Source organism: Prionailurus bengalensis, chromosome D4 (assembly GCF_016509475.1).
Source record: "Prionailurus bengalensis isolate Pbe53 chromosome D4, Fcat_Pben_1.1_paternal_pri, whole genome shotgun sequence".
NCBI classification, from domain to species: Eukaryota; Metazoa; Chordata; class Mammalia; order Carnivora; family Felidae; genus Prionailurus; species Prionailurus bengalensis.
Genome location: NC_057359.1, coordinates 57,089,780 through 57,115,384, shown reverse-complemented (window position 1 = coordinate 57,115,384; position 25,605 = coordinate 57,089,780). Strand labels below are relative to the sequence as shown.

The following is a 25,605-nucleotide window of genomic DNA, read 5'->3' as shown; positions in this document are numbered from 1 at the left end:
CATGCTAATGGCTGTCTAAAGAAAGCCAGAGTAGCCATACTTGTATCAGACAAACTAGATTTTATTTTTTTTATTTTTTTTTTTTCTGAAATTTATTGACAAATTGGTTTCCATACAACACCCAGTGCTCATCCCAAAAGGTGCCCTCCTCAATACCCATCACCCACCCTCTCCTCCCTCCCACCCCCCATCAACCCTCAGTTTGTTCTCAGTTTTTAACAGTCTCTTATGCTTTGGCTCTCTCCCATTCTAACCTCTTTTTTTTTTTTTTCCTTCCCCTCCCCCATGGGTTCCTGTTAAGTTTCTCAGGATCCACATAAGAGTGAAACCATAGGGTATCTGTCTTTCTCTGTATGGCTTATTTCACTTAGCATCACACTCTCCAGTTCCATCCACATTGCTACAAAAGGCCATATTTCATTTTTTCTCATTGCCACGTAATATTCCATTGTGTATATAAACCACAATTTCTTTATCCATTCATCCGTTGATGGACATTTAGGCTCTTTCCATAATTTGGCTATTGTTGAGAGTGCTGCTATGAACATTGGGGTACAAGTGGCCCTATGCATCAGTGCTCCTGTATCCCTTGGGTAAATTCCTAGCAGTGCTATTGCTGGGTCATAGGGTAGGTCTATTTTTAATTTTCTGAGGAACCTCCACACTGCTTTCCAGAGCGGCTGCACCAATTTGCATTCCCACCAACAGTGCAAGAGGGTTCCCGTTTCTCCACATCCTCTCCAGCATCTATAGTCTCCTGATTTGTTCATTTTGGCCACTCTGACTGGCGTGAGGTGATACCTGAGTGTGGTTTTGATTTGTATTTCCCTGATAAGGAGCGACGCTGAACATCTTTTCATGTGCCTGTTGGCCATCCAGATGTCTTCTTTAGAGAAGTGTCTATTCATGTTTTCTGCCCATTTCTTCACTGGGTTATTTGTTTTTTGGGTGTGGAGTTTGGTGAGCTCTTTATAGATTTTGGATACTAGCCCTTTGTCCGATATGTCATTTGCGAATATCTTTTCCCATTCCGTTGGTTGCCTTTTAGTTTTGTTGGTTGTTTCCTTTGCTGTGCAGAAGCTTTTTATCTTCATAAGGTCCCAGTAATTCACTTTTGCTTTTAATTCCCTTGCCTTTGGGGATGTGTCGAGTAAGAGATTGCTACGGCTGAGGTCAGAGAGGTCTTTTCCTGCTTTCTCCTCTAAGGTTTTGATGGTTTCCTGTCTCACATTCAGATCCTTTATCCATTTTGAGTTTATTTTTGTGAATGGTGTGAGAAAGTGGTCTAGTTTCAACCTTCTGCATGTTGCTGTCCAGTTCTCCCAGCACCATTTGTTAAAGAGGCTGTCTTTTTTCCATTGGATGTTCTTTCCTGCTTTGTCAAAGATGAGTTGGCCATACGTTTGTGGGTCTAGTTCTGGGGTTTCTATTCTATTCCATTGGTCTATGTGTCTGTTTTGGTGCCAATACCATGCTGTCTTGATGATGACAGCTTTGTAGTAGAGGCTAAAGTCTGGGATTGTGATGCCTCCTGCTTTGGTCTTCTTCTTCAAAATTCCTTTGGCTATTCGGGGCCTTTTGTGGTTCCATATGAATTTTAGGATTGCTTGTTCTAGTTTCGAGAAGAATGCTGGTGCAATTTTGATTGGGACAAACTAGATTTTAAACCAAAGACTATAATAAGAGAAGAAGAAGAAGGGCATTCTATTGTAATTAAGGGGACTATCCATCAACAAGAGCTAACAATTGTAAATGTTTATGCCCCCAACATGGAAACACCCAAATATATAAATCAGTTAATCACAAACATAAATAAATGTATGGATAATAATACCATCATTGTAGGGGACTTTAATAGTCCACTTACATCAATGGACATATCATCTAGGCAGAAGATCAATAAGGAAACAATGGTTCCAAACGACACATTGGACCAGATGGACTTAACAGATATATTCAAAACTTTTCATCCAAAAGCAGAAGATGTGGAGAAAGGGGAACCCTCTTACACTGTTGGTGGAAATGCAAACTGGTGCGGCCACTCTGGAGAACAATATGAAAGTTCCTCAAAAAATTAAAAATAGGATTACCCTATGACCCAGCAATAGCACTACTAGGAATTTACCCAAAGGAAAGAGGAGTGCTGATTCGTGGGGGCACATGTACCCCAATGTTTATATCAGCACTATCAACAACAGCCAAATTATGGAAGAGCCCAAATGCCCATCAATTGATAAATGGATAAAGAAGACGTGGTATATATATACAATAGAATACCACTCGCCAATGAAAAAGAATGAAATCTTGCCATTTACAACAACATGGATGGAACTGGAGGGCATTATGCTAAGTGAAATAAGTCAGTCAAAGAAAGACAAATATCATACAAATTTACTCAGATGTGGAATTTGAGAAACTTGACAGAAGACCATAGGGGAAGGGAAGGAAAAATAAGTTACAAACAGAGAGGGAGGCAAACCATAGGAGACTCTTAAATACAGAGAACTGAGAGTTGATAGGGATGGAGGGTTGGGGAAAATGGGTGATGGGCATTGAGGAGGACACTTGTTGGGATGAGCACTGGGTGCTGTAGGAAAGAGATGAATCATGGGAATCTACTCCTGAAGCCAAGACTACACTACATGTTAGCTAACTTGACAATAAATTAAAAATAAAAATAAAGTTCAAATTTCAAAACAAACGAAAAAGACAATATAAAGATGGCCAACAGACACATGAAAAAATACTCAACATCACTTGAGCATCATCAAGGAAATGCAAATCAAAACCACAATGAGATATCACCTCACACCTGTCAGAATGGCTAAAACCAAAAAGACAAGACACAACAAGGGTTGGTGATGATGTAGAGAAAAAGAAACCCTTGTGCACTGTTGGTGAGAATGCAAACTGGTATAACCACTGTGGAATACAGTATAGAGGCTCTCCAAAAAGCTAAAAACAGAACTACCATATGACCCAGTAATTTCACTACTCGGTATTCACCCAAAGAGTGCGAACACACTAATTCAAAAGGATATATGCACTCCTACGTTTATAGCAACATTATTGACAACAGCCAAATTATGGAAGTAACCTAAGTGTCCATTATTGATGAATGGATAAAGAAGATGTGGTATATATTTACATTGCAACGTTAATTAGCCACAAAAAAGAATGAAATCTTGTCATTTGGAACAACATGGATGGAGCTACAGAGTATAATGCTAAGTGAAACAAGTCAAAGACAAATACCATATAATTTCAATCATATGTGGAATTTAAGAAACAAACAACAAGAGACCAAAACAAAAAACAACAACAACAAAAAAACAGACTCTTAAATATAGAAAATGGGTGGTTACCAGAGGGGGAGGTGAGGGGGGTGAACTAGGTGAAGGGGATTAAGATGTACATTTATCGTGATGAGAACTGAGTAATACACAGAATTGTTCAATCACTATATTGTACCCCTGAGGCTAACATAATGCTGTATGTTAATCACACTGGAATTAAAATAAAGTTTTAAAAGTTGCTGTATAAGATGAATATGAAAAATATGAACAAAGCACTACCTTATAACAGCAATGAACTATTAGAAAATGTAATTTTTAAATATGCCATTCACAATGATTAGAAATAGATACTAACAAAAGAAATGCAAAATCAACATGAAGAAAATAGGTTTCCTCACTACAGCACTTCTAACACTTTAATACTTACTGTATTTATTACATTTCCTGCTTATTGTCTATCTCTTCCTATTTGATCTATCAGAACAGGAATCTTTGTTCAACCTCTGGTGTTTACCAAACATCTAAAAACAGTGACTGGTATTTAGTGTTTGGTAAGTTATTTGTTGAATAAATGACTGCATGTCACCAATAAACAGATAAATGCAAATTAAAACAATAATACTCTACACTCATTAGATTAGCAAATACTTTTAATCTGGTAGTAGCAAGTATCAGTAAGTATACAAAGCAGCAGGAAATGTAATATAAATTGGTACAATTATTTTGGAGAACAATTGAGCAATATCTAGTAAGGCTGAACAGAGCATATCCCACAACCAAGCAATTCTACTTCCTGGGTATATATATCCAAAGAATCCTCACTCATAAACATACAGAAATAAGGCTCAAAGATCTTCACTGCAGCATACGTTTATAATAGTGAAAACCTAATGGTCCGTGAGGAGGAAAAGTAATAGTGGTACAATCCAACTCTGTCAAGTGGTAGATCCCTAAGCCAGTCTTGACTTAGTACTTCTGACCCAAGGGGTTCCAGTGGATGGGAACTGTTAAATACACACCGGAGAATTAAGAAGACTCTACACTGTGTTTTTTAAATGATATGACAAGATCTTGATAATTACTGAATCTTGGGAATATGTGTACTGGTTTCATTTTATTATTCCCACTACTTTTAAGTCTCCTTAAAATTTTTCCATGATAAAAACAGAAAAAAGTACACAGGAGCCAACATGAAGGAGATACCACTAATGAAAGATCAGATGATTTTAGTATCAAAAAGAATAATGACTGTAATGGATTGAAACAAATCAATAATATCAAAACCCATAAATTCATAATGATACACTACTAAAAAAAAGAGAACACATTCATTGCCTGGGGAAGTTTCCTATTATTTTGAAAACTGAGGGGCACCTTGGTGGCTTAGTTGAGTATCCGACCCAACTTCAGCTCGCATCACCATCTCACAGTTCATGAGTTTGAGCCCCACATCGGGCTCTATGCTGACAGCTCAGGGCCTGGAACCTGCTTTGGATTCTGTGTCTCCCTCTCTCTGCCTCTCCCACGCACGCACGCTGTCTCTCTCCCTCTCTCTCAAAAAGTAAAAAAAAAAAAAAAAAACAACTTTTTTTTAAAAAGAAAATTAACAAAAGAGAATGTTTTTCTTGTACAGATTTTATTACAAGTGAACGAAAGAGCTGTAAGAGAAAGTCCTTTTTCACAGACAAATCATAGTAAATAAAGGTTGGAGGGGTAATATAATTAGAAAATCATCATTTTACAAGCCCTAATTAAATAATAATTATCTGCTGCTAAAACCAAGTGGGAAGACTGGTGGGAAAGCTTTATTATGGATAAAACTGGCTGACACCAGTTGAACCCACTGTTGAATTTTTTTCACATGTATGATGTTTATTGTGAAAGTAACTGCAAGTAGTAAGTGCCTCTCCACTGTTGAATTTTAATATCACTAAAGTGAGATGAGACACAATCTCCCTACCGAAAAAGAACTTCAGTCTAAGTCTCAATCTAATCCTCGAACTATTAGATATAATTTTTAGTTTAAAAGAACAGAGATAGAGGAACATGGTAAATAAAACCCTGGGGATATAATCAGCCAAATCCAGAATATGCAGGATTCTATAAAATAAATGAGGGAAGGGGAAAGTTACAGAATAAAAATTATTTACTAGACATAATAACCAAATGTGAACAACTTGTTTGGATCCTGAATTGAACAAATCAACTGTGAAAATATATCTTTGAGACAATAATGGAAATCTGAACTTACTAGGTGGGACATGACATTAAGAGATTATTGTTAGGGGCGCCTGGGTGGCTTAATCGGTTAAGCGTTCGACTTCAGCTCAGGAAATGATCTCACAGTCTGTGAGTTCGAGCCCCGTGTCGGGCTCTGTGCTGACAGCTCAGAGCCCGGAGCCTACTCGGATTCTGTGTCTCCCTCTCTCTCTGCCCCTCCCCTGCTCATGCTGTCTCTCTCTGTCTCAAAAATAAATAAAAACATTAAAAAACAAATTATTGTTAAATGTGATGAAGGGTGGGGCGCCTGGGTGGCGCAGTCGGTTAAGCGTCCGACTTCAGCCAGGTCACGATCTCGTGGTCCGTGAGTTCGAGCCCCGCATCGGGCTCTGGGCTGATGGCTCAGAGCCTGGAGCCTGTTTCCGATTCTGTGTCTCCCTCTCTCTCTGCCCCTCCCCCGTTCATGCTCTGTCTCTCTCTGTCCCAAAAATAAAATAAAACTTTAAAAAAAAAAAAAAAAATGTGATGAAGGGTATGTGGTTTTTTTCATCTACATAAAAAAAGGCATTATCTATTAAAGATGTACAAATATTCACATATCTGTGAGTGAGACAAGATGATGTCTGAGATTGGTCTTAAAACACTATAGCAAAAAGAGAGGAATAATTCTACTTACTTTTCATGTTAGGAAATTTCAATAACAAAATTTTTAAATAAAGTAGCAATCACAATAAGATAGCACTTCACATTTACTAGGATGGCCATATTCAACAAGTGTTAGCGAGAATGTGGAGAAAACGGAACGCTTATACACTGCTGGTAGGAATGTACAATGGTACAGCCACTTTGGGAAAAAGTATGGCAATTTCTAAAACAGTTAATCATAGTTACCATCTGATCCAGCAATTCTACTCCCAGGTGTATACCCAAGAGAAAACCTATGTCCAAACAAAAACTTGTACATCAATGTTAATAGCAGCATTATCCACAACAGTAGAAATAATCTAATTGTCTACCAACTGATAAATGGATGAAATGTAGTATAACCATACAATGGAATATTATTTGACAATGAAACAGAATGAAGTAGTGTGTACATGCCACAACATGGAAGAAATTTTCAAAATATTATGCTAAGTGAAAGAAGAAAATCATAAAGAACCATATATTATATAATTCCATTATATGAAATGTCCACAATAAGTCAATGTATAGAGATAGAAAGTAGATATTTGCCTAGGACTAAGGAGGATGAGAGAATTGGGAGTATGGTGGCTAAGGGCATAGGATTTCTTTACGGGGTAATGCAAATGTTCTAAGGATGTACAACTCTGAATATACTAAATTTTATACTTTAAATGTGTGAGCTTTATGAACTATATTTTAATAGTTATTAAAAACATTAACAATAGGTGATATAGGGAGGGATGAAAGAAGTAAACTTAGTGAACTCCAAATCCTAGAATAGAAACAAAAAGCAAAAATCTTAAAGGAAGTTGAGAACCACAGGCCAAGAACCACCATTTTTAGAACTTATAAAATTCCTCCCTATTTGCTTAAGTTACATTTGGTTTTTTATTGTTTTAACCTGATTCTGCCTAGTGACACACAGCAAAGCCTATAAAATCAAAAGCACAATGTTTTGGTTTTTCCAGATTTTATTTTTAAGTAATTTCTACACCCAGTATGGAACTTGAACTCATGACCTTGAAATCAGGAGTCACATGCTCTACCAACTGAGCCAGACAGGTGCCCAGCCATCTGTTTCTTTACTAAGTAAACAAAGAAGATAGGAGTTTGGAAAATGTATACCACTCTACACCCAGGCTATGAGAAAACAAAAAAATACAAAGGGTAAAGTGAGAAAAAGACAGAGTGGATTTGGCATGTATCAAGGAGAGAAGAAAGATTGGAACTTTTAACAGAGAAAAGTTGAGGTACTGGCTGGGGCATAAGAAGAATTATATAGTTCAAATAGTAGGCAACCTACAGAGGATTCAGGTGAATTAAGAAAAAACCCTGACACCTGTCACAAATTCCATTTTCTCACCTGTGATTTAACTCACTGAGGGTTGAACTGTGTTCCTCAAAACAATATGTTGAAGTCCTAATCCCCAGTACCTATGCATGTGACCTTATTTGTAAATGGGGTTCTGCAGATGTAATCAAATTAGTTCAGTGACTATTGCCCTTACAAGATAAATGTAAATGTGGACAGAGACACACAAAGAGAACATATTGTGAGGAGACACAGAGACACACAGGGAGGTAGTGGCAACAGGCAGAAATGTGAACAATGTGTCTTCAAACCAAGGAACAGCAAGAACTACTGAAAACCACCAGAAGGCAGAAGAGAGTCATGGAACAGTTCCTCAGAACGTCCAGCAGGGAACTGACCCTGCCAATAGCTTCATTTCAGAATTCTAGCCTTCAGAATTGAGAGGATAAATTTCTGTTTTTGTAAGCCACCTAGTTAATAGGACTTTGCTATGGAGGCCCTAGGAAACTAATACACTCATCAAAACACTTCATTTTGGAATCCTGAACTAATCCACAAATATTGGTCAGTAATTGCCAAATGTGACAGCTCCATTACTCATCATCTTTGTTCTCATTAACATCTGACAGTATCAAGAATTTCTGCCTTAAAACCCTTTTACCCTTTGTTCCATGAGCCTTTTTCTTTTTCTACTTGCTCTCTTCAGTTCCTTCTCCATCTCTTGTTTTTCCATATTCTATATTTGATGTTCCCCCTTGTTATTCTTCAATAATTTTTACAGAGGCACCTGAATGGCTCAGTCGGTTAAGCATCCCACTTGGGCTCAGGTCATGATCTCACGGTCTGTGCGTGAGATCACACACAATGGGCTCAGTGTTGATAGCTCAGAGCTTGAAGCCTGCTTCAGATTCTGTGTCTCCCTCTCTCTCTGCACTCCCCACCCCCCCCCCCACTCTCCCTCTCGCTCTCTCTCAAAAATAAATATTAAAATAAAAAAATTTTTTAATACTTTTTACATACTTTACATGAGTGAGTTCTTCTATTCCTGGGACTTCAAATGCTACCTTTATGTTCATGAATCCTAACTCTATGCCAATAGCTCCTCACCCTGTCTAACACCCTGAGCTTCATATTCTTTCATTCTTTCATGAAGTTGCTTACCAGACATTTCCATTGAAATATCTGTTGGCATTCCAAATTCTACCTTATAATCAGACCAATTTTGTAACAGCCCAAAATGTCCAAAAATGAAAATCTTATCTTTTTCCTCCACGAGCAATAACAAAAACATCCCCCATTCCTGATGACCCAGACTGAGTTGTCTGTGTTTCCTTTTGTGCACCAGAGTTATCTCTGGAGATAAGATAAGGCCAAGCAATGTAACAGTCTAAGCATCCCTAAAAAGCACATACAAATAACAATTTACAGTTGACTTTTTTAAATTTTATTTGAGAGAAAGAGAGAGAGGGAAGGAGGGAGGGACAAAGAAAGAGAATCCCAAGCAGGCTCCTGTCAACACAGAGCCCAACAGAGGGCTTGAACTCACAAACTATGAGATCACAACCTAAGCCGAAGTTGAATGCTTAACCGACTGAGCCACCAAGGCACCCTTAACAGTTGACTCTTGAACAATGGGGGATTAGGGGCATTGACCTTCCACACAGGCAAAGGTTCACATATAACTTTTGATTCCCCCCAAAACTTAACTGCTAATAGCTTACTGTTGAGCCTTACCGATAAGGAGTCAATGCATGTTTTGTATGTTATATGTATTATATACTGTATTCTTACAATAAACTAGAGAAAAAAGATGTTAAGAAAATCATATACGTTTGCATTATTACACATTACATTTACAGTACTATATCAGAAAAAATCTGTGTATGACTAGACCCATACAGTTCAAACTCACACTGTTCAAGAGTCAACTGTATACCAAACATCTGGAAATTAGCAAAAGAAATGCCTTCTGCTCATCTCTGTAACAAGAGAACAGTTTCCCTAGTATAAGCTCCCACCCAAAAAGTCTAGAGCCAGACTAGTGCCAACTCAGCCATTAATGGGGAACAATGAGAAAAATAGAAAAAGTGGGAGATAGATCCTTCTAAATGTCCAATGATCTTCCAGCTTCCTTATTTCTTTAATGTAGCTTAAATTCTTTCATTCTTCAACATGCTCTTGGGTCCTCTTCCCTTGACAAACTATAAAGTGTCCTATAAAGAAATTTTTCCCAGGGTGCCTGGGTGGCTCAGTCGGTTGAGCATCCGATTCTTGATTTCACTTCAGGTCACGATCCCAGGGTTGTGGGATCAAGCCCCATGTTAGGCTCCATTCTGAGTATGGAGCCTGCTTAAGATTCTCTCTTTCTCCTTTTGTCCCTCTCCCCCAGTTACGCTCTCTAAAATTTAAAAAAAAATTAAAAATAAAATAAAAAAAGAAAAATATTCTCCCATCTCTGTAACGTAAATAATGCAATTCCTACCTCACTGTCAGCTCCCAAGACATTGATTTGCTCCAATTTGTAAGTCCAGTATCTGGCCTCCTCCTCTGGGATATCTACCATGAAAAAGAAGAAATTACATTACGAGGTTAATAATTTGATCATGCACCAATAATCCTTTATTCCAACAAATAATCAAGGTAGAAAGTGATGGACAATTTTACTGGTGGGTTTGGTTCTTGACATGAATATGATCTTGCATCTTCACAGAAAACAAAATAATATTCTATTATTCCCACTAGATCAGAAGACTTATTGTCAAAATGTCAATACTACCCAGTGTGATCTACATATTGAATGCAATCACTATCAAAACCTCAATGATTTCTTTTGCAGAAATAGGAAACCCCATTCTAAAACTCATAAGGGAAAAAAATAAAATTTATAGGGCATCCCAGTAACTCCAAATAGCCAAAAACAATCTTGAAAAGGAAGAACAAAACTGGAAGACTCACATTTCCTAATTTCAAAACTTACTATAAAACTACAGTAATCAAAACAACATGGCACAGACATATAGAACAATGGAATAGAATAGGGAGCCCAGAAATAAACCTTCACATATAGTCAAATGATTTTTTGACAAGGGTACCATGAACATTCAATAACAGGAGTACCTGGCTGGCTAGGTCAGAAGAGCATGTGACTCTTGATCACAGGGTTGTGAGTTTGAGCCCCATGTTGGGTATAGAGATTAAATAAAATCTTAAAAGAAAAAAAAAAACAATCAATAGGGAAAAGCATCTTTCAACAAATGGTGCTGGGAAAACTAGATATCCACATGCAAAAGAACGTCGGACATTTACCTAACACCACATACAAAAAATTAACTCAAAATGAATTAAGACCTAAACTGAAGACCTAAAACTATAAAATTCTAAGAAAATATAGGGCAAAAGCTGAGTGATGTTGGATTTGGCAATGATCTCTTGGAGAGGACACCAAAGGTACAAGCCATGACAGAAAAAGCAGACAAAATGGACTTCATGAGGGGCGCCTGGGTGGCGCAGTCGGTTAAGCGTCCGACTTCAGCCAGGTCACGATCTCGCGGTCCGTGAGTTCAAGCCCCGCGTCAGGCTCTGGGGCTGATGGCTCGGAGCCTGGAGCCTGTTTCCGATTCTGTGTCTCCCTCTCTCTCTGCCCCTCCCCCGTTCATGCTCTGTCTCTCTCTGTCCCAAAAATAAATAAAAACGTTGAAAAAAAAAATTTAAAAAAAAAATGGACTTCATGATATTCAAAAAAAAAATTCTGCATCAAAAGACACTATCAACAGAATCAAAAGGTAACCCATAGACAGAGAAAATATTTACAAAATATATCTGATAAGGAATTAACACTCAGAGAACTCAAACTCAAGAACAACAAAAACCCAATTCAAAAATCAAGAAAGGACTTGATAGACATTTCTCCAAAGATGATATACAAATAACCAATAAGTACATGAAAAGATGTTCAACATTATTGATCATTAGGAAAAATACAAATCAAGACTACAATAAGATCCCACTTCACACCCAATAGGATGGCTACTATCAAAAAAAGAGAAAGAGCGCCAAAGTGGCTCAGTTGGTTGAGCATCTGACTCTTGATTTTACTTAGGTCATGATCCCAGGGTCAGGGATCAAGCTCCACTTCAGGCTCTGCACTGTACATGGAGGCTGCTTCAGATTCTCTCTCTAGTGGCACCTGGGTGGCTTAGTCGGTTAGGTGGCTCAGCCAACCAACTCTTGATTTTGGCTCAGATAATGATCTCGAGGTTGGTGGGATCAAGCTCCAAGTTGGGCTGTGTGCTAACAGCCCAGAGCATGCTTGAGATTCTCTCCTTCCCTCTCTGCCCCTCCCCCCTGCCGTGTGTGCACACAGTCTCTCAAAATAAAGTTTTTTAAAAAAGAAGAAAAAATAAGGTTATATCCTCATTTCTATATATTTAAAACTGACCAATTAACCAATCAATTAAGACTGTGACAACTTCCAAAAAAAAAAAAATCTCTTAAAAACATCAGTAAGGGGCATCTGGGTGGCTTGGTTGGTTAAGCGACCAACTTCGGCTCAGGTCATGATTTCCTGGTTCAGGAGTTCAAGCCCCGCACTGCGCTCTCTGCTGTCAGTGGGCAGCATGCTTCCAATCCTCAGTCTCCCTCTCTCTCTGCCTCTCCCCGACTTGCACACACTCTCTCTCTCTCTCGCTCTCTCAAAAAGTAAATAAACTTTAAAAAAATAAAACATTAAGTAAAAATAATAATAAAAATAAAAACATTGGGGCGCCTGGGTGGCTCAGTCGATTAAGCGTCTGGCTTCGGCTCAGGTCATGATCTCGCAGTTCGTGGGTTCGAGCCCCACATTGGGCTCTGTGCTGACAGCTCAAAGCCTGGAGCCTGCTTCGAATTCTGTGTCTCCCCTCCTCTCCCCCTCCCCTGCTCATGCTCTGTCTCTATCTCTCAAGAATAAATAAACTTAAAAACAAAAAAATAAATTAATTAAAAAAATAAAATAAAAACATCAAGTACATCTGTATATCTAACACAAAAGAGAAAACGTAGGCAATATATGGATCAGATCAACTTTGGAGACATTTAAATAGATATATTCTTCAGTAGTCCATATGAAGAAATCAAATCCAGGCCTTTCTCCTTTGTCCCTCTGGTTCAAACGTTCACCTCCTTCCCCTGAAACAGCTCTTCAGCAACTGGTGGCAACATTTTAAAGTTTTATAATAAAATCTTCAAGTAATCTACAACCTAATTTGTATAGTTCTTCCTCATCCATAAAATGGTGTACTCCACACTTGTTAAAAAGAAATGAGAGGGGAGGAAGAGCTGTTTATATGTTCTGATGTAGAATGATTCACCAAGGTACATTGTTAAGTGGATAACAGCAAGGTGTAGCAAACGTGTTAGAAAATCCTATTTTTTTTAATATTTATTTACTTTTGAGAGAGAAAGAGAGACAGACAGACAGAGTGCGAGCAGGGGAGGGGCAGAGAGAGAAGGAGATAGAATGCAAAGCAGGCTCCAGGCTTTGAGCTGTTAGCAGATAGCCTGATGCGGGGCTTGAATTCACGAACCACAAGATCATGACCTGAGCCGAAGTTGGACACTTAACCAACTGAGCCACCCAGGCGACCCCTACTATTTGTATTTTTAAAAGAGGTTGACATTTATATATATACTTATATATTCATAGACTGGCTCTGGAAAGATACACAAGAAAGTACTAATCATGGTAGTCTGTAAGTAAAAGAACATATTTGTGACAAAGACTCAATTTTCAACAGGTAACTTTTAAACCACTGTGCACTGCCTCACCCACAAGATAGTTTTTAAAAAACATAGAGCTACAAGGATGTTTCTTGCACTACTGTTTTAACAGCACAAACTTTGAAAAATCAAAATACCCACCAAGAGGAATGGTTAAATGTATTATAGTTTAAATTAAAAGCCCAGGTTCCAAAGCCAAATCAGTGGAGTTTAAATTCTGGCTTTACTACTTACTAGCTATGTGACCTTGGGCAAAAGACTTAAATACTCTCTGCCTCAGCTTCCTTATCTCTAAAAAGGAGACAATAGTTAGGTCCACCTCGAAGGATTTAAATAATGAATATTATACGAGGAAATATGCAAAAATGCTTAGTGATATACCCACTGACACACAATAATTAGTCAACAAATGCTACTTTATCATTGTGTATTCACACAATAAAGAATCAACCATGGAAATTATAAAGGAATAGCATTTATTTTATATGCATTTATTTATGTAATTAGTGAAACAGGTCAGAATGTAATATATACAGTGCTTTTTTATAGGAAAAACTATATTATGTGCATAAAAAAATAAAAGAAACAAAACATCTCAACACGTAAAAAAGAGATTAGAAATTTTAATGTCCCTTTTGCAAACCTGTATTTTCTGAACTTTCCACATCATAAAAAAACACATTAGTATTTTGTGTTTATTCAGAGAGAGAGAGAGAAAGAGAGTACACAGGGGAGGGGTAGAGAGAGAGGGAGAGAGGGAATCCCACTCTGTCAGCACACAGCCCAAAATGGGGCCTAAACCCGTGAACGATGAGATCATGATCTGAGCTGAAATCAATAGTCAGACATTTAACCAACTGAACCACCCAAGTGCCCCACCTATTACTATTTTTAAAAGATAATAGTACATAACTGAACAGAATATTTCACAGGTTTCTGAATACCCAAAAGAAAATTCCTTTGCCACAATATGGTATTCTGTAAGCTAAAATTCTTCCTTAGAAGGACCCTTCAGGGGCGCCTGGGTGGCTCAGCTGGTTAAGCTTCAGACTCTTAGTTTCAGCTCAGGTCATGATCTCAGAGTTTTGTGAGTTTGAGCCCCACGTTGGAGTCTGCACTGACAGTGTGAAGCCTACTTCGCATTCTCTCCCTCCCCTTCTCTCTTCACTCTCTTTCTCAAAATGAATAAACATCTTTAAAAAAAAAAAAAAAAAAGGACTCTTTATTAAGCTTTTAATACTGTATCCCAAATGTGGTTATTACAGAGGCACAAGCTTAGCACATTCACGTTAACTCACATCAAAGACAGACTTATCTGAGATTTTACCTTCACATTTATTCAAAAAAACATTTATCAGACACCTATCATGTGCCAAGCAAACTCTACAGTTACCAAAAAAAAGTACACAAGACCCCTCAAAATCAAACTCAAAATCTAGACAGAGATGTACACCGCCACCAATGACAACATACGTGATGCAGTGTTGAAAGAGAAGAAGGTCTCTTTAAAATACAATGAGTCAGGGGCACCTGGCTGGTTCAGTGTGCAGAGCATACAACCCTTGATCTCAGGGTTCTCAGTTCAAGCTCCACATTGGGCAGGGAGCCTACTTAAAATAAAAATGAATAAATTAAATAAAACGCAATGAGGGATGGACTGACAGTGTGAGGAGCCCAGAAATCCACTCCCCAGCAAAACTGTATATATAAAAAACTTATTTTTTGCTATTAACATGTATTTTTCCTATTTTAAAAATTATTTGTATTTTTTTTAACATTTATTTTTGAGGGAGAGAGATAGAACACGAGCAGGGGAGGGGCAGAGAGAGAGGGAGACACAGAATCTGAAGCAGGCTCGAGGCTCTGAGCTGGAAGCACAGAGCCCAACATGGGGCTCACACCCATAAAATGCAAGATCATGACCTGTGCCGAAATCAGTGAGTCACCCAAGTGAGTCACCCAGGCACTCCTAAAATTTATTTTTAAATAGCTTTTCTATCAATGCTACTTCAATGTTTAAATTGATAAATCATAAGGCATATATTCACTTCAAAATAATGTATGTTAAATTGTCAAAAGAATAAGTCATTGATGTTCTCGAACAAGCAAATATTTCCTAAGTCATTAAAATGAACAGTCACAGAAAACTTAGTGCATTTACTGTGGATTCTTTAATGAGCACCATTCTAGAGTCTGCACCATTCCTAGACTAGATGTTATAGGGAAGAAGGTAGAAGACAGAATGCCCTCAAAAGAGATAGCAGACAAGGCAAAAAATACACTAATGAGACAAGCAAACAATGGTTAATAATACATTCAAAAGTGTTAAATGGTTTTTAATGTCTAATCTGACAGACTCACCAAAAGGCAGCTCAAATCTTGTATCAAGCAAAATCTTATGAGGAGTTGGGTTTTTAGTTCCACATATCTCATCATCTTTCATCAGTGTCTCTGCCTCCAACGTGGACCACTCTCCAGGCCCTTCCTAGAAAACAGAGATCTGAGATTAAACTTTACTCCTTTCATGGCTCTCCTCCTCCTGGTTTAAGAGCTGGTGTTTTCTCTAAATTTCCTTGTTGGAGAGCTCCTGAGGACCACTCACATCCTGATGAGGCAAACACACCAGCGTCACAACCTGCCTCTGCTGCATGTGGCTGCCATTCTCCTTCTTTGGTGGAAGCTTTCACTGTGCTCAGCTCTCTGCAAGCCCACTGCAGATAGAAGTCCAGAGTACCACACTCAAAAACCAAACATATCCATAGATCATTGTTTAATCTGCACAATTTTTAATGAGTGTATCACTTAAAATGTGTTACCACTTCTAATCAGTAGAGAGCTACTCAAATTGCTAGTTAAAGTAGACCTGAACTGGGGCCACAATAAAAATGAACTTCTAGTCTGCCTGGGGAAGTAGAGACTTAGCCAGAACTAAAAGAATTTAGGAAAGAGAGGCACACCTGTATTATCCCTACTACCAAGAGAAAACATTGTCAAGGTTAAAGCTAAACAGGAATATAATACATATTCTCCTAGGTTCAAAGTGAGTGTGTCTATGGAGAAATGAGGTAGAAAACTAGTCTTGGAAATAATGTATAGAGACAGTATGAATGAAAATTGCCACGCATGGTAATTCCTTAAACTCTTTTACATGTGGAAGATGGATGACTGAAACCAGTTCCCTGGGAACCAGTGACTTAAAGAATTAAAGCAGAGTTCAGGACCCAGGCTCAGGAAGTTTAATGAGACTGATCCCAGGATAGTGCTCACCAATTAGAAGGGGGGGGGGGGGGTGGAGGACAGAGCAATCTGAGATGCATGGATACATGGATGAGTATTAGCTGAATGGAGGTAGAATGGAGATAAGCACGGGCTAGAAATGTACCTCCAAATGGGCAATGCATTGACTGACCTCATCCGATTGACGAACTGTCTTCAGTGCAATCCACACGGTCCCCACCATCGTGTCCCAAATCAGTCCTTTGTTCCATACCTCCACACTCAGACCCAGGTCCAGGCGACTAATCTCACTAAAGGAAAGAAGAAAGCCCTTTAAAGAAAGCCAGATAGCGGTGCCTGGCTGGCTCAGGAAAAGCATGTGACTCCTGATATAGGGGTTGTGAGTTTGAGCCCCGTGTTAGGTGTAGAGGCTACTTAAAAAAAAAAAAAAAACCCAGATTATATGAATCATATATCTACTATATTCAAGGTTTTGCTAAACCTTAAATACTTTCTCACCAGGATCCTATCATCAGGGAAAATCAAAATGTCCCAGAACACTACAACCATTCTTTAGGTTCCTAGAAAATTATGTAAGTATCCCTAACAAAAAGCTTTGTCCATCTGTTCCCTCTCCTCTGGAGCTACAAACATGGTTAGATTAATGCATTTTCACACACAAAAAAATTAAGGTAAGTAAGGAGGTCATTAATGCCAGGTCTGCATTGCTTACAGTCTCTACATACTAAACAGTTTTATTATGAATAGTAACACTGCTCTCAACTTACACTTACAAACTATATGCAGGAAACTAAGGAAAAATCAAAGCTTCTTAACAAAATTTACGAAAGGGATTCTAAGCAGAAGCAAAAGGGCCCCTGAGAATATCTAATTGTGATGGGTCCTTGTGATCAGAGGCAGGTAAGGGACACTAGAGTGTGCCAGTTCACATCACTCGGCCCCTGGAGAACCCACTGGTCATTATCAGTTAAAGTAGACAATGTCACATATAAACAAAATGTTTATCACAGGAGAGTGATTGACACAGTGATTTTCCTATAATAACTAGGAAATTTTTTTTTCGAAAAGAAATCATTCCAGAAAGAACCATATAACCAGTAAGCAAAAACAGCATCATATATGGTAGATTATCAACTTAGAAGGGCTAACTCAAATTATAGTCTTAAAGTGGAACAACCACTTACATTAATGCTAAAAACATTCTCCAAAAAGCGCTTATTGAAATACAGGATTACTTGAAAGGAAATGTAAGAAAGATGAGAAAAGGCCAATTGTAGAAGAAAAAGCAGAAAGGTATTCTCAAGAAGACAATAGCTATTCATCACCTAAAGTTTCAAGTTCACACTTCAGAGAAAGCTTGGTTTCTGTGTTCTAAAGATACATGTTCTCAGATTCACATGTTTAGGATGTGGTATTACAACCACAGAATTCTCATCAAGTGTGTTGAAAACAAGTGAAGCAAAGAAAATTTACCTTTACATAAATACAATAGAACAATGTACTAATGAGTTCATTTGTCTATTTAATTAATGCTTCCTGAGCACATATAATACATATGGTTTGGTGCTATGGGCAAGACACACAATACAGGACCCAATTCCTGTCTCTAAAACCTTCCAAGCTAACTGTAGAGCTATTCAAAGTCACAAAGTAGGTGACTAAACTCACCCACTCAGTTAAGGTGTTCACAGTGTGGCAAAACTAAGCTTTCTGTCACACAGTTTCATTCAGCCTAAATAATTGATTAGCCTTAGAAAAGAAACATGACAACCCCACATCTCTTTAATCTGGAAAAGAAAAACTGCACGGGATACATACGTAATGTTCCTAATGCAAGTCCTAACCAACATCTCAATCCAATTGATGAAAAAAATAGAGGTCTTTACAGCTTAACTTGGATAAAGAAAAAAAATCTTTTCTGCAAAGAAACCTGGGGAAGAAAACTCAAACAATGAGGATATCTTCTACAATAAGTTTCTTATCTCACCTATGTGTGTTCAGCAGACCCAACTAAAAGAAGTCTGAGAGCTCTGTTTATGCCTTGTCCCCAGAGCTCTGGGGGAGCTTCTTTTCTCTATTAATTAATCAGCAGTATATGTGCATACCTGTATATAAGATTTTAGGCTAAACAAATTCTAAGTAAAGATGCCCTCCCTAATTTCCCTTTAATGAATAATCTAGTCCTGGAAATAAGATACAGAAATATTAAAGATAAATAATGAGAAATACAAAAATGAGTATTAGATACTGACACATAATACATCAGGAAAAAGGAGAAAGAGAGACAAGAGACCAGCAATGGAGCCGCCAGTGACAAAAGAACAGGGTAGGATGAATAATGAATAAGAGCAGAAAAGAGGAAAACGTAGCTAATAAAATCCATGGGTAACAGAGGAGACAGCAAACTTCACAGCATCTCCAGGTGGGAGATGAAAAAAATTCACACGTATAACAGAAAGGCTGAAAGAGGAAGTGCAGGGGAAATTTGAAAATAAACACATAAGAATAAAGCTAGTTATGCTGATGAGAGGCTGCTGATGGCTAGGTTTCACATACTGTGAAGAGTTATAATAGTAAGTGATTATTACTGGCAATTGGAGATCAGAAGAAAGTAGGATTGCTAGGTTTATATGTCATAGCCACAGGAAGAGACTTGAATAAACCACTCATAGCTAACTTTGCACACTACATGTATAAAGAAAGGAATGCATGGTCTCATTTTCACAACATTGCAACTGAGAAAGGGAATGAATATGGTTTATAATCTTGAGAGAGAAGCAACCAGTGAGAAATGTGACATTACTTGCCCTCTTTCTTCTTGAAGCCCCAGTTCTCTCTCAGCTTCCAGGACACCACTATGTCCTATTTCTCTTTCTATCTCTCTGTTCATTTCTTTTTCACTCCCTCTGTCCCACTTTAAATGCTGGTGCTCTCCAGGCTTTACCCCAGGCCCTTTCCCCAATTTACTCACTCTCTCCCTAAGCCTTCTCATCTATACGTATCTACAGCTCCAACTGATCAAAATAGTTCTCCAATCCAGACTTCTTTCCTGAGTGCCACGTTTAAGTTCCTAACCATCTTCTGTACCTCTCTTCCTACTAGTCCTGTAAGAACCCCAAATATAAACTTGTCTACAACTGACCTTATTATGTCTGGTATCCAGGTAAATAGCATAACACCTCTCCAATCATGTAAGAAAAGTCTACCTCCTTAACATCTTCTTTCCTTCTTCTCCTAATTATCCCTTCCACTACTGTCTTAGCCCAACACCTCATAATCTTACCTTTTAACTCTTTATAAACAATTTTCCTAAATGGTATTATAAGAAACAATTTATTAAAAGTCCAAAGGATTGGAATGTATCTACAAGAAAATAATCATCCCTTTGCGCCTCTGAGATGCACTATAATACTTGTAAAGCAATTTTATTTTCAACTTCAAATCTCACAGCAATTTTAATACATTTTCTTGTTTGACACCCTCATTCCTAACTTCCCAGAAAACAAGCATAATCTTGTAAGAAAGACAGACGTGGGACCCCGAGGTAGATTAGTTGGTTGACTGACCTACTCTTGATTTTGGTTAGGTCATGATCTCACGGTCATGAGATGGAGCCCTAAACCCTACATTGGACATGGAGCTTGCTTAAGATTCTCTCTCTCCATCTGTCTCTCTCAAGAGAGAGAGAGAGAGAGAGAGAGAGAGAGAGAGAGAGAGAGAGAGAGAGAAAGAAAGAAAGAAAGAAAGAAAGAAAGAAAGAAAGAAAGAAAGAGGAAAAAAAGACCTTTAAAGAAATCAATGATTTGCCTAGTCCTTCAAAATTATATTCCAGGGCCAACTGGGTGGCTCAGTTGGTTATGCATCTGATTTGGCTCAGGTCATGATCTCATGGTTCAAGAGTTCAAGACCTGCACTGGGCTCTGCACTACCTCTCTCTCTCTGCCCATCCCCCACTCATGTTTTCTCTCTTGCTCTCTCAACATAAACAAAAAAAATGATATTCTAGGGGTGCGTGGGTGGTTCAGTTCGTTGGGCGTCCAACTCTTGATTTTGGCTCAAGTCATGATCTCACAGTTTGTGGGTTCAAGCCCCGTATCAGGTTGTGCACTGCTTGGGAGCCTGTTTGGGATTCTCTCTAACCCCCACTCTGTCCCTCCCCCACTGATGCATGCACACATTCTCTTTCTCTCTCTCTCAAAAAAAATGATATTCTATAAATTTCTCCCCTTTTAATTTTTTTTTTTTTAACATTTATTCATTTTTGAGAGACAGGCAGAGACAGAGTCAAACAGGGGAGAGGCAGAGAGAGAAGGATACACAGAATCCAAAGCAGGCTCTAGGCTCTGAGCTGTCAGCACAGAGCCCGCAACAGGGCTCAAACCCAGGAACCATGAGATCATGACCTGAGCCAAAGTTGGCCGTGCAACCAACTGAGCCACCCAGGCACCCCTTAGTATTCTTTTTTTTCTTTTTTAAGTTCATGTGTTTATTTTGAGAGAAAGAGTGAGGGAGAGGTAGAGAGAGGGGGAGAGAGAATCCCAAGCAGGCTCCATGCTGTCAGCACAGATCCCAGTGCAGGGCTCGATTCCATGAACTCTGAGATCATGACCTGAGCTGAAATCAAGAGCTGGATGCTTAACTGACTGAGCGACCCAAGTGCCAAGTTTTTTAAAGCTAGAGCTTACAATCATAATATATTAATTTTTGTGTCATATACAAGAAATTCTACTAATTGTTACTCATTTTTATTAATTAGAGGAAGGTATGACATTTCACTCCATAAAGCAAAAGGATTTTAAGCACAGAAATGCTCATCTTCTATAGCAGGCAATCCAGGTGTATACACATACACTCATTCTCTGTCCATATCTCTCTCTCACACACACACACAAGCGTAACCACGTACCTTCAAGGAGCCTTCTGAGAATTGAAGCAAGATTTAAATTATATCTAATATCATGTTAAGTATATTATACTATTTCATAATTCTGACCATTGGGAAAATCTGACTAGGTAGTATATTTACCGAATTAATTGGGAGTTTACTTGCATTCATAATTCATATAAGATAGAATAGATTACTAATCCAAGAGACAAATTTACTCCAGGGATACTACTGGAATGATCTTCACATTTCAAGGAGGCTAGAGATAAATCTACTTTATAATTTAAAAAGGCATGGGGGTGTCTGGCTGGCTCAGTCAGTGTTGCATGCAACTCTTGATACTGGGGTCATAAATTCAAACCTCACATTGGGTGTAGAGAGTACTTTAGAAATAAAATGGGGCAGGGAGGAGTTAAGATGACATAGTAGTAAGGGGACCTTGGGTTTGCCTCCTCCCTTAAACAGAGATGGATCAACATCAAACCATTTTGAACACCTAGGAAACCAATTTGAGGATTAACAGAACAATCTGCATCATTTGAAAGAAAGAATGTGGCAGGTACATAGTACAGAGAGGTACACTGGGGGAGAAAAGAGCTTAGGTGCTGCAGAGGTGAGGAAGCCATCTTCGTGGACAAGAGAGAGGGAAAGGGAGAGAAGCTGCTACGCAGTGACATGATCATTTTCTGGGATAAGCGGGCCCTGGCCACAGCACAGTGAGACCCACCCCCAGATCACTGTGGATCCAAACTGCAGGGGTCTTGGAAGTGCAGGGTTTTGAAACACAGCAGCGCCTAAGATAAAGCTCTGGAAAAGCTGGTAGGTGGACAGCTGGGACACAGGGAAAATGCAGGGAGCTGATGGGAGCAGAGGACACACGGGGCACACAGGAGGGGTGATTGATCACACACCTGTGAGGGTGTGAACTTTCCACTGTGAAGATTTGGGGGAAGGGGGGGGAATGAACCATTTTCACCATTAGCCCACCAACACTGACTAACCCTAGTAAGATAAACAGCACCACCAAGTGGAGAATAAAACTGTTACACCAAGTTACACTCCCCTGCACTCTCTAGGCACATGTCCACTAAGGCAAGTCCTGAGAATCAGAGCAGCAGGCCCCTCCCTCAGAACACCAGCACAATCCCTTCCACAAGTTTAGTCTACTGACCATAGAGTGCTGCAAAGTTTCAGCTCTACCGGAAACTGGATCTAGCTTCATTTGGGTTCTTTGTTTGTTTGTACTTTTCAGTTGTTGTTTCTGTATTTGTTTTGTTGTTTTTCTCTTCTCCTTGGATTCAAGACCAAAATTTATTTATTTTTTATTATTTTTTTTTATAAACACACACATAGGTTCTAGCATTCTTTATTTCATTTTAAAAAATTTTTATCTCATTGTATTATCATTGTTTATTTCTTCCTCCAAAATAACAAGACAGAGGAATTCACCTCAAAAGAAAGAACAGGAGAAATGACGGCCAGGGATTTAATCAATGTAGATGTAAGTAAGATGTCTGAACTAGAATTTAAAACAACGATTATAAGGATACTAGTTGGGCTTGAAAAAAACAGAGAAGACACCAGATAATCCCTTTCTGCAGAGATAAAAGAACTAGTATCTAGTCAGGCCAAAATTAAAAATGCTATAACCAGGGGCGCCTGGGTGGCACAGTCGGTTAAGCGTCCGACTTCAGCCAGGTCACGTTCTCGCGGTCCGGGAGTTCGAGCCCCGCGTCAGGCTCTGGGCTGATGGCTCAGAGCCTGGAGCCTGTTTCCGATTCTGTGTCTCCCTCTCTCTCTTCCCCTCCCCCATTCATGCTCTGTCTCTCTCTGTCCCAAAAATAAATAAACGTTGAAAAAAAAAATTTAAAAAAAAAATGCTATAACCAGATGCAAACACAAATGAAGGCCATAAAAACAAGGACAGATGAGGCAGAGGAGCAAATTAGTGATATGGAAGATAAAATTATGAAAAATAATGAACCTGAAAAGAAGAGGGAAACAAAGGTCAGGGATAATGAAGGCAGACTTAAGGAACTCACTGATTTAATAAAACATAATAATATTCATAACATAGGAATCCCAGAAGAAAAAGAGAGAAAGGGTGAAGGTGGCTTATGTGAGCAAATTAGAACTGAAAACTTCCTTAATCTGGGGAAGGACACAAACATCAAAATCCAAGAAGCACAGAGATCTCCTGTTAAATTCAACAAAAGTCAACCACCACCAAGGCATATCATAGTCAAATTCACAAAATACACAGATAAGGAAAGAATCCTGAAAGCAGCAAGGGAAATAAAGTTTTTAATGTACAATGGAAGACAGATCAGGTTTGCAGAACATCTGTCCACAGAAATTTAGCAGGCCAGAAAGGAGTGGCAAGATATATTCAATGCGCTGAATGGGAAAAAAATATGCAGCCAAGAATACTCTATAGATCAAGGCTGTCATTCCAATTGGAGAGATAAAGAGCTTCCCAAACAAAAACAAAAAAAGTTTGTGACCATTAAACCAACCCTATAAGAAATTTTAAGGGAGACTCTTTGAATGGGGGGAAAAAAAGACAAAGCAACAAAAACTAGAAAGGACCAGAGAGCATGACCAAAATCACCAATTCTACAGTAACACAAGAGCACTAAATTCATATTTTTCATTAATCACTCTGAATATAAATGGACTAAATGCTCCAATCAAACAACATAGGGTATCAGAATGGATGTAAAAAAACAAGAGGCCCCTGTATGCTGCCTATGAAAGACTCATTTTAGACCTAAAGACACCTGCAGATTGAAAGTGAGGGGATGGAGAAGCATCTGTCATGCTAATGAAGGTCAAAAGAAAGTTGGAGTAGCCATACATTTAAAAATTTTTTTTATGTGGAGTAACCACACTTATTTAAGACAAACTAGATTTTTTTTTAATGTTTATTTAATGTTTTATTTATTTTTGAAACAGTGCACATGTGAGAGCTGGGGAAGAGCAGAGAGAAAGAGACAGACAGAGGTTCTGAAGCGTCTCTGCATTGAGAGCAGAGAACCCGATGCAGGGCTAGAACTCACATATCATGAGATCATAACCTGAGCCAAAGTCTGACGCTTAACCAACTGAGCCACCAAGGTGCCCCCCTACAAACTAGATTTTAAAACAAAGACTGTAACAAGAGATAAAGAAGTGCATTATAACCAATTAAGGGGTCTATCAATCAACAAGATCTAACAATTGTAAACATCTATGCCACAACATGGAGCACCCAAATATATAAATCAAATACTGACATAAAGAAACTCACTGAGGTGGAGGAGGGAGCCAAGATGGCAGAATAGCATGGAAGTTTTTGTGTGTCTCGTGTCCATGAAATACAGCCAGACCAACACTAAACAATCCTACACACCTAGAAAACTGATCTGAGAATTAACACAACAATCTGCACAACCAAAACCACAGAATTCAGCAGAGAGAAAAAATTCATTTTAATTTTCAATTGTTATTAAAAAATTTTTTTAATTTTTACTATATTTTTAACCTTTATGTAAATTTTTTCAAATTAAATTTTACTTCCATCATTTTATTTTAGTCTACTTCAATGTATTCACTTTTTCAAATTTTCAAAGGATTTCCTTTTTCATTTCTTTTCTTTTTCTTCAATACAGAAAGAGAAAAAATTCATTTTTATCTTCAATTTTTATTTAAAATATTTTTAGTTTTTCTTACTATATTTTTTACTTTTGTGAAAGTTTTTCAAATTCGATTTTAATTCATCATTTTATTTTAGTCTACTACAGTGTATTCACTTTTTCAAACGCTTTTCCTGTTTTTTCTTTTTTGTTTCTGTTCTTTTTCTTGAATACAGAAAGAAAAAAATTCATTTTTATTAAAAATATTTTTAATTTTCTTTCTACTATATTTTTTACTTTTGTGTAAATTTTTTCAAATACTATTTTACTTCCATCATTTCATTTTAGTCTACTTCAGTGTAATCATTTTTTCAAATTTTCAAACGATTTCCTTTTTTTTTTCTTTTTTTCCCCTTGTTTCTCTAATCTATCTAGCCACTTTCAACATGCAGACCAAAACACACCTACGATCTGACATCATTTATTCGATTTTATGTGTTTAATTTTTTATTTTTAATTTTTTGTTTTTTTTTAATTTTCGTTTTTTCTACCTCATTAATTCCTTTTCTCACTTCAAAATGGTGAAACAAAGGAATT

The 25,605-nt window shown here is 38.1% G+C and overlaps 1 protein-coding gene across 17 annotated transcripts in view; it reads right to left on the bottom strand.

Annotated features, from left to right (window-relative positions):
- The window catches only part of UNC13B (unc-13 homolog B), a 259,488-nt gene that overhangs the window by 147,125 nt on the left and 86,758 nt on the right, over positions 1–25,605 (bottom strand). For all 17 annotated transcript variants that reach the window (XR_006294935.1, XM_043565489.1, XM_043565501.1 and 14 more), the window contains exons 4-6: positions 16,682–16,799; positions 15,634–15,757; positions 9,998–10,071 (exon numbers count right to left, since the gene is read on the bottom strand). Coding sequence is in view for 16 of the 17 variants with exons in the window: in XM_043565489.1 (XP_043421424.1) it covers positions 9,998–10,071; positions 15,634–15,757; positions 16,682–16,799 (316 nt within the window). In the remaining variant the exon portion in view is untranslated. The remainder of the gene's footprint in view (positions 1–9,997; positions 10,072–15,633; positions 15,758–16,681; positions 16,800–25,605) is intronic.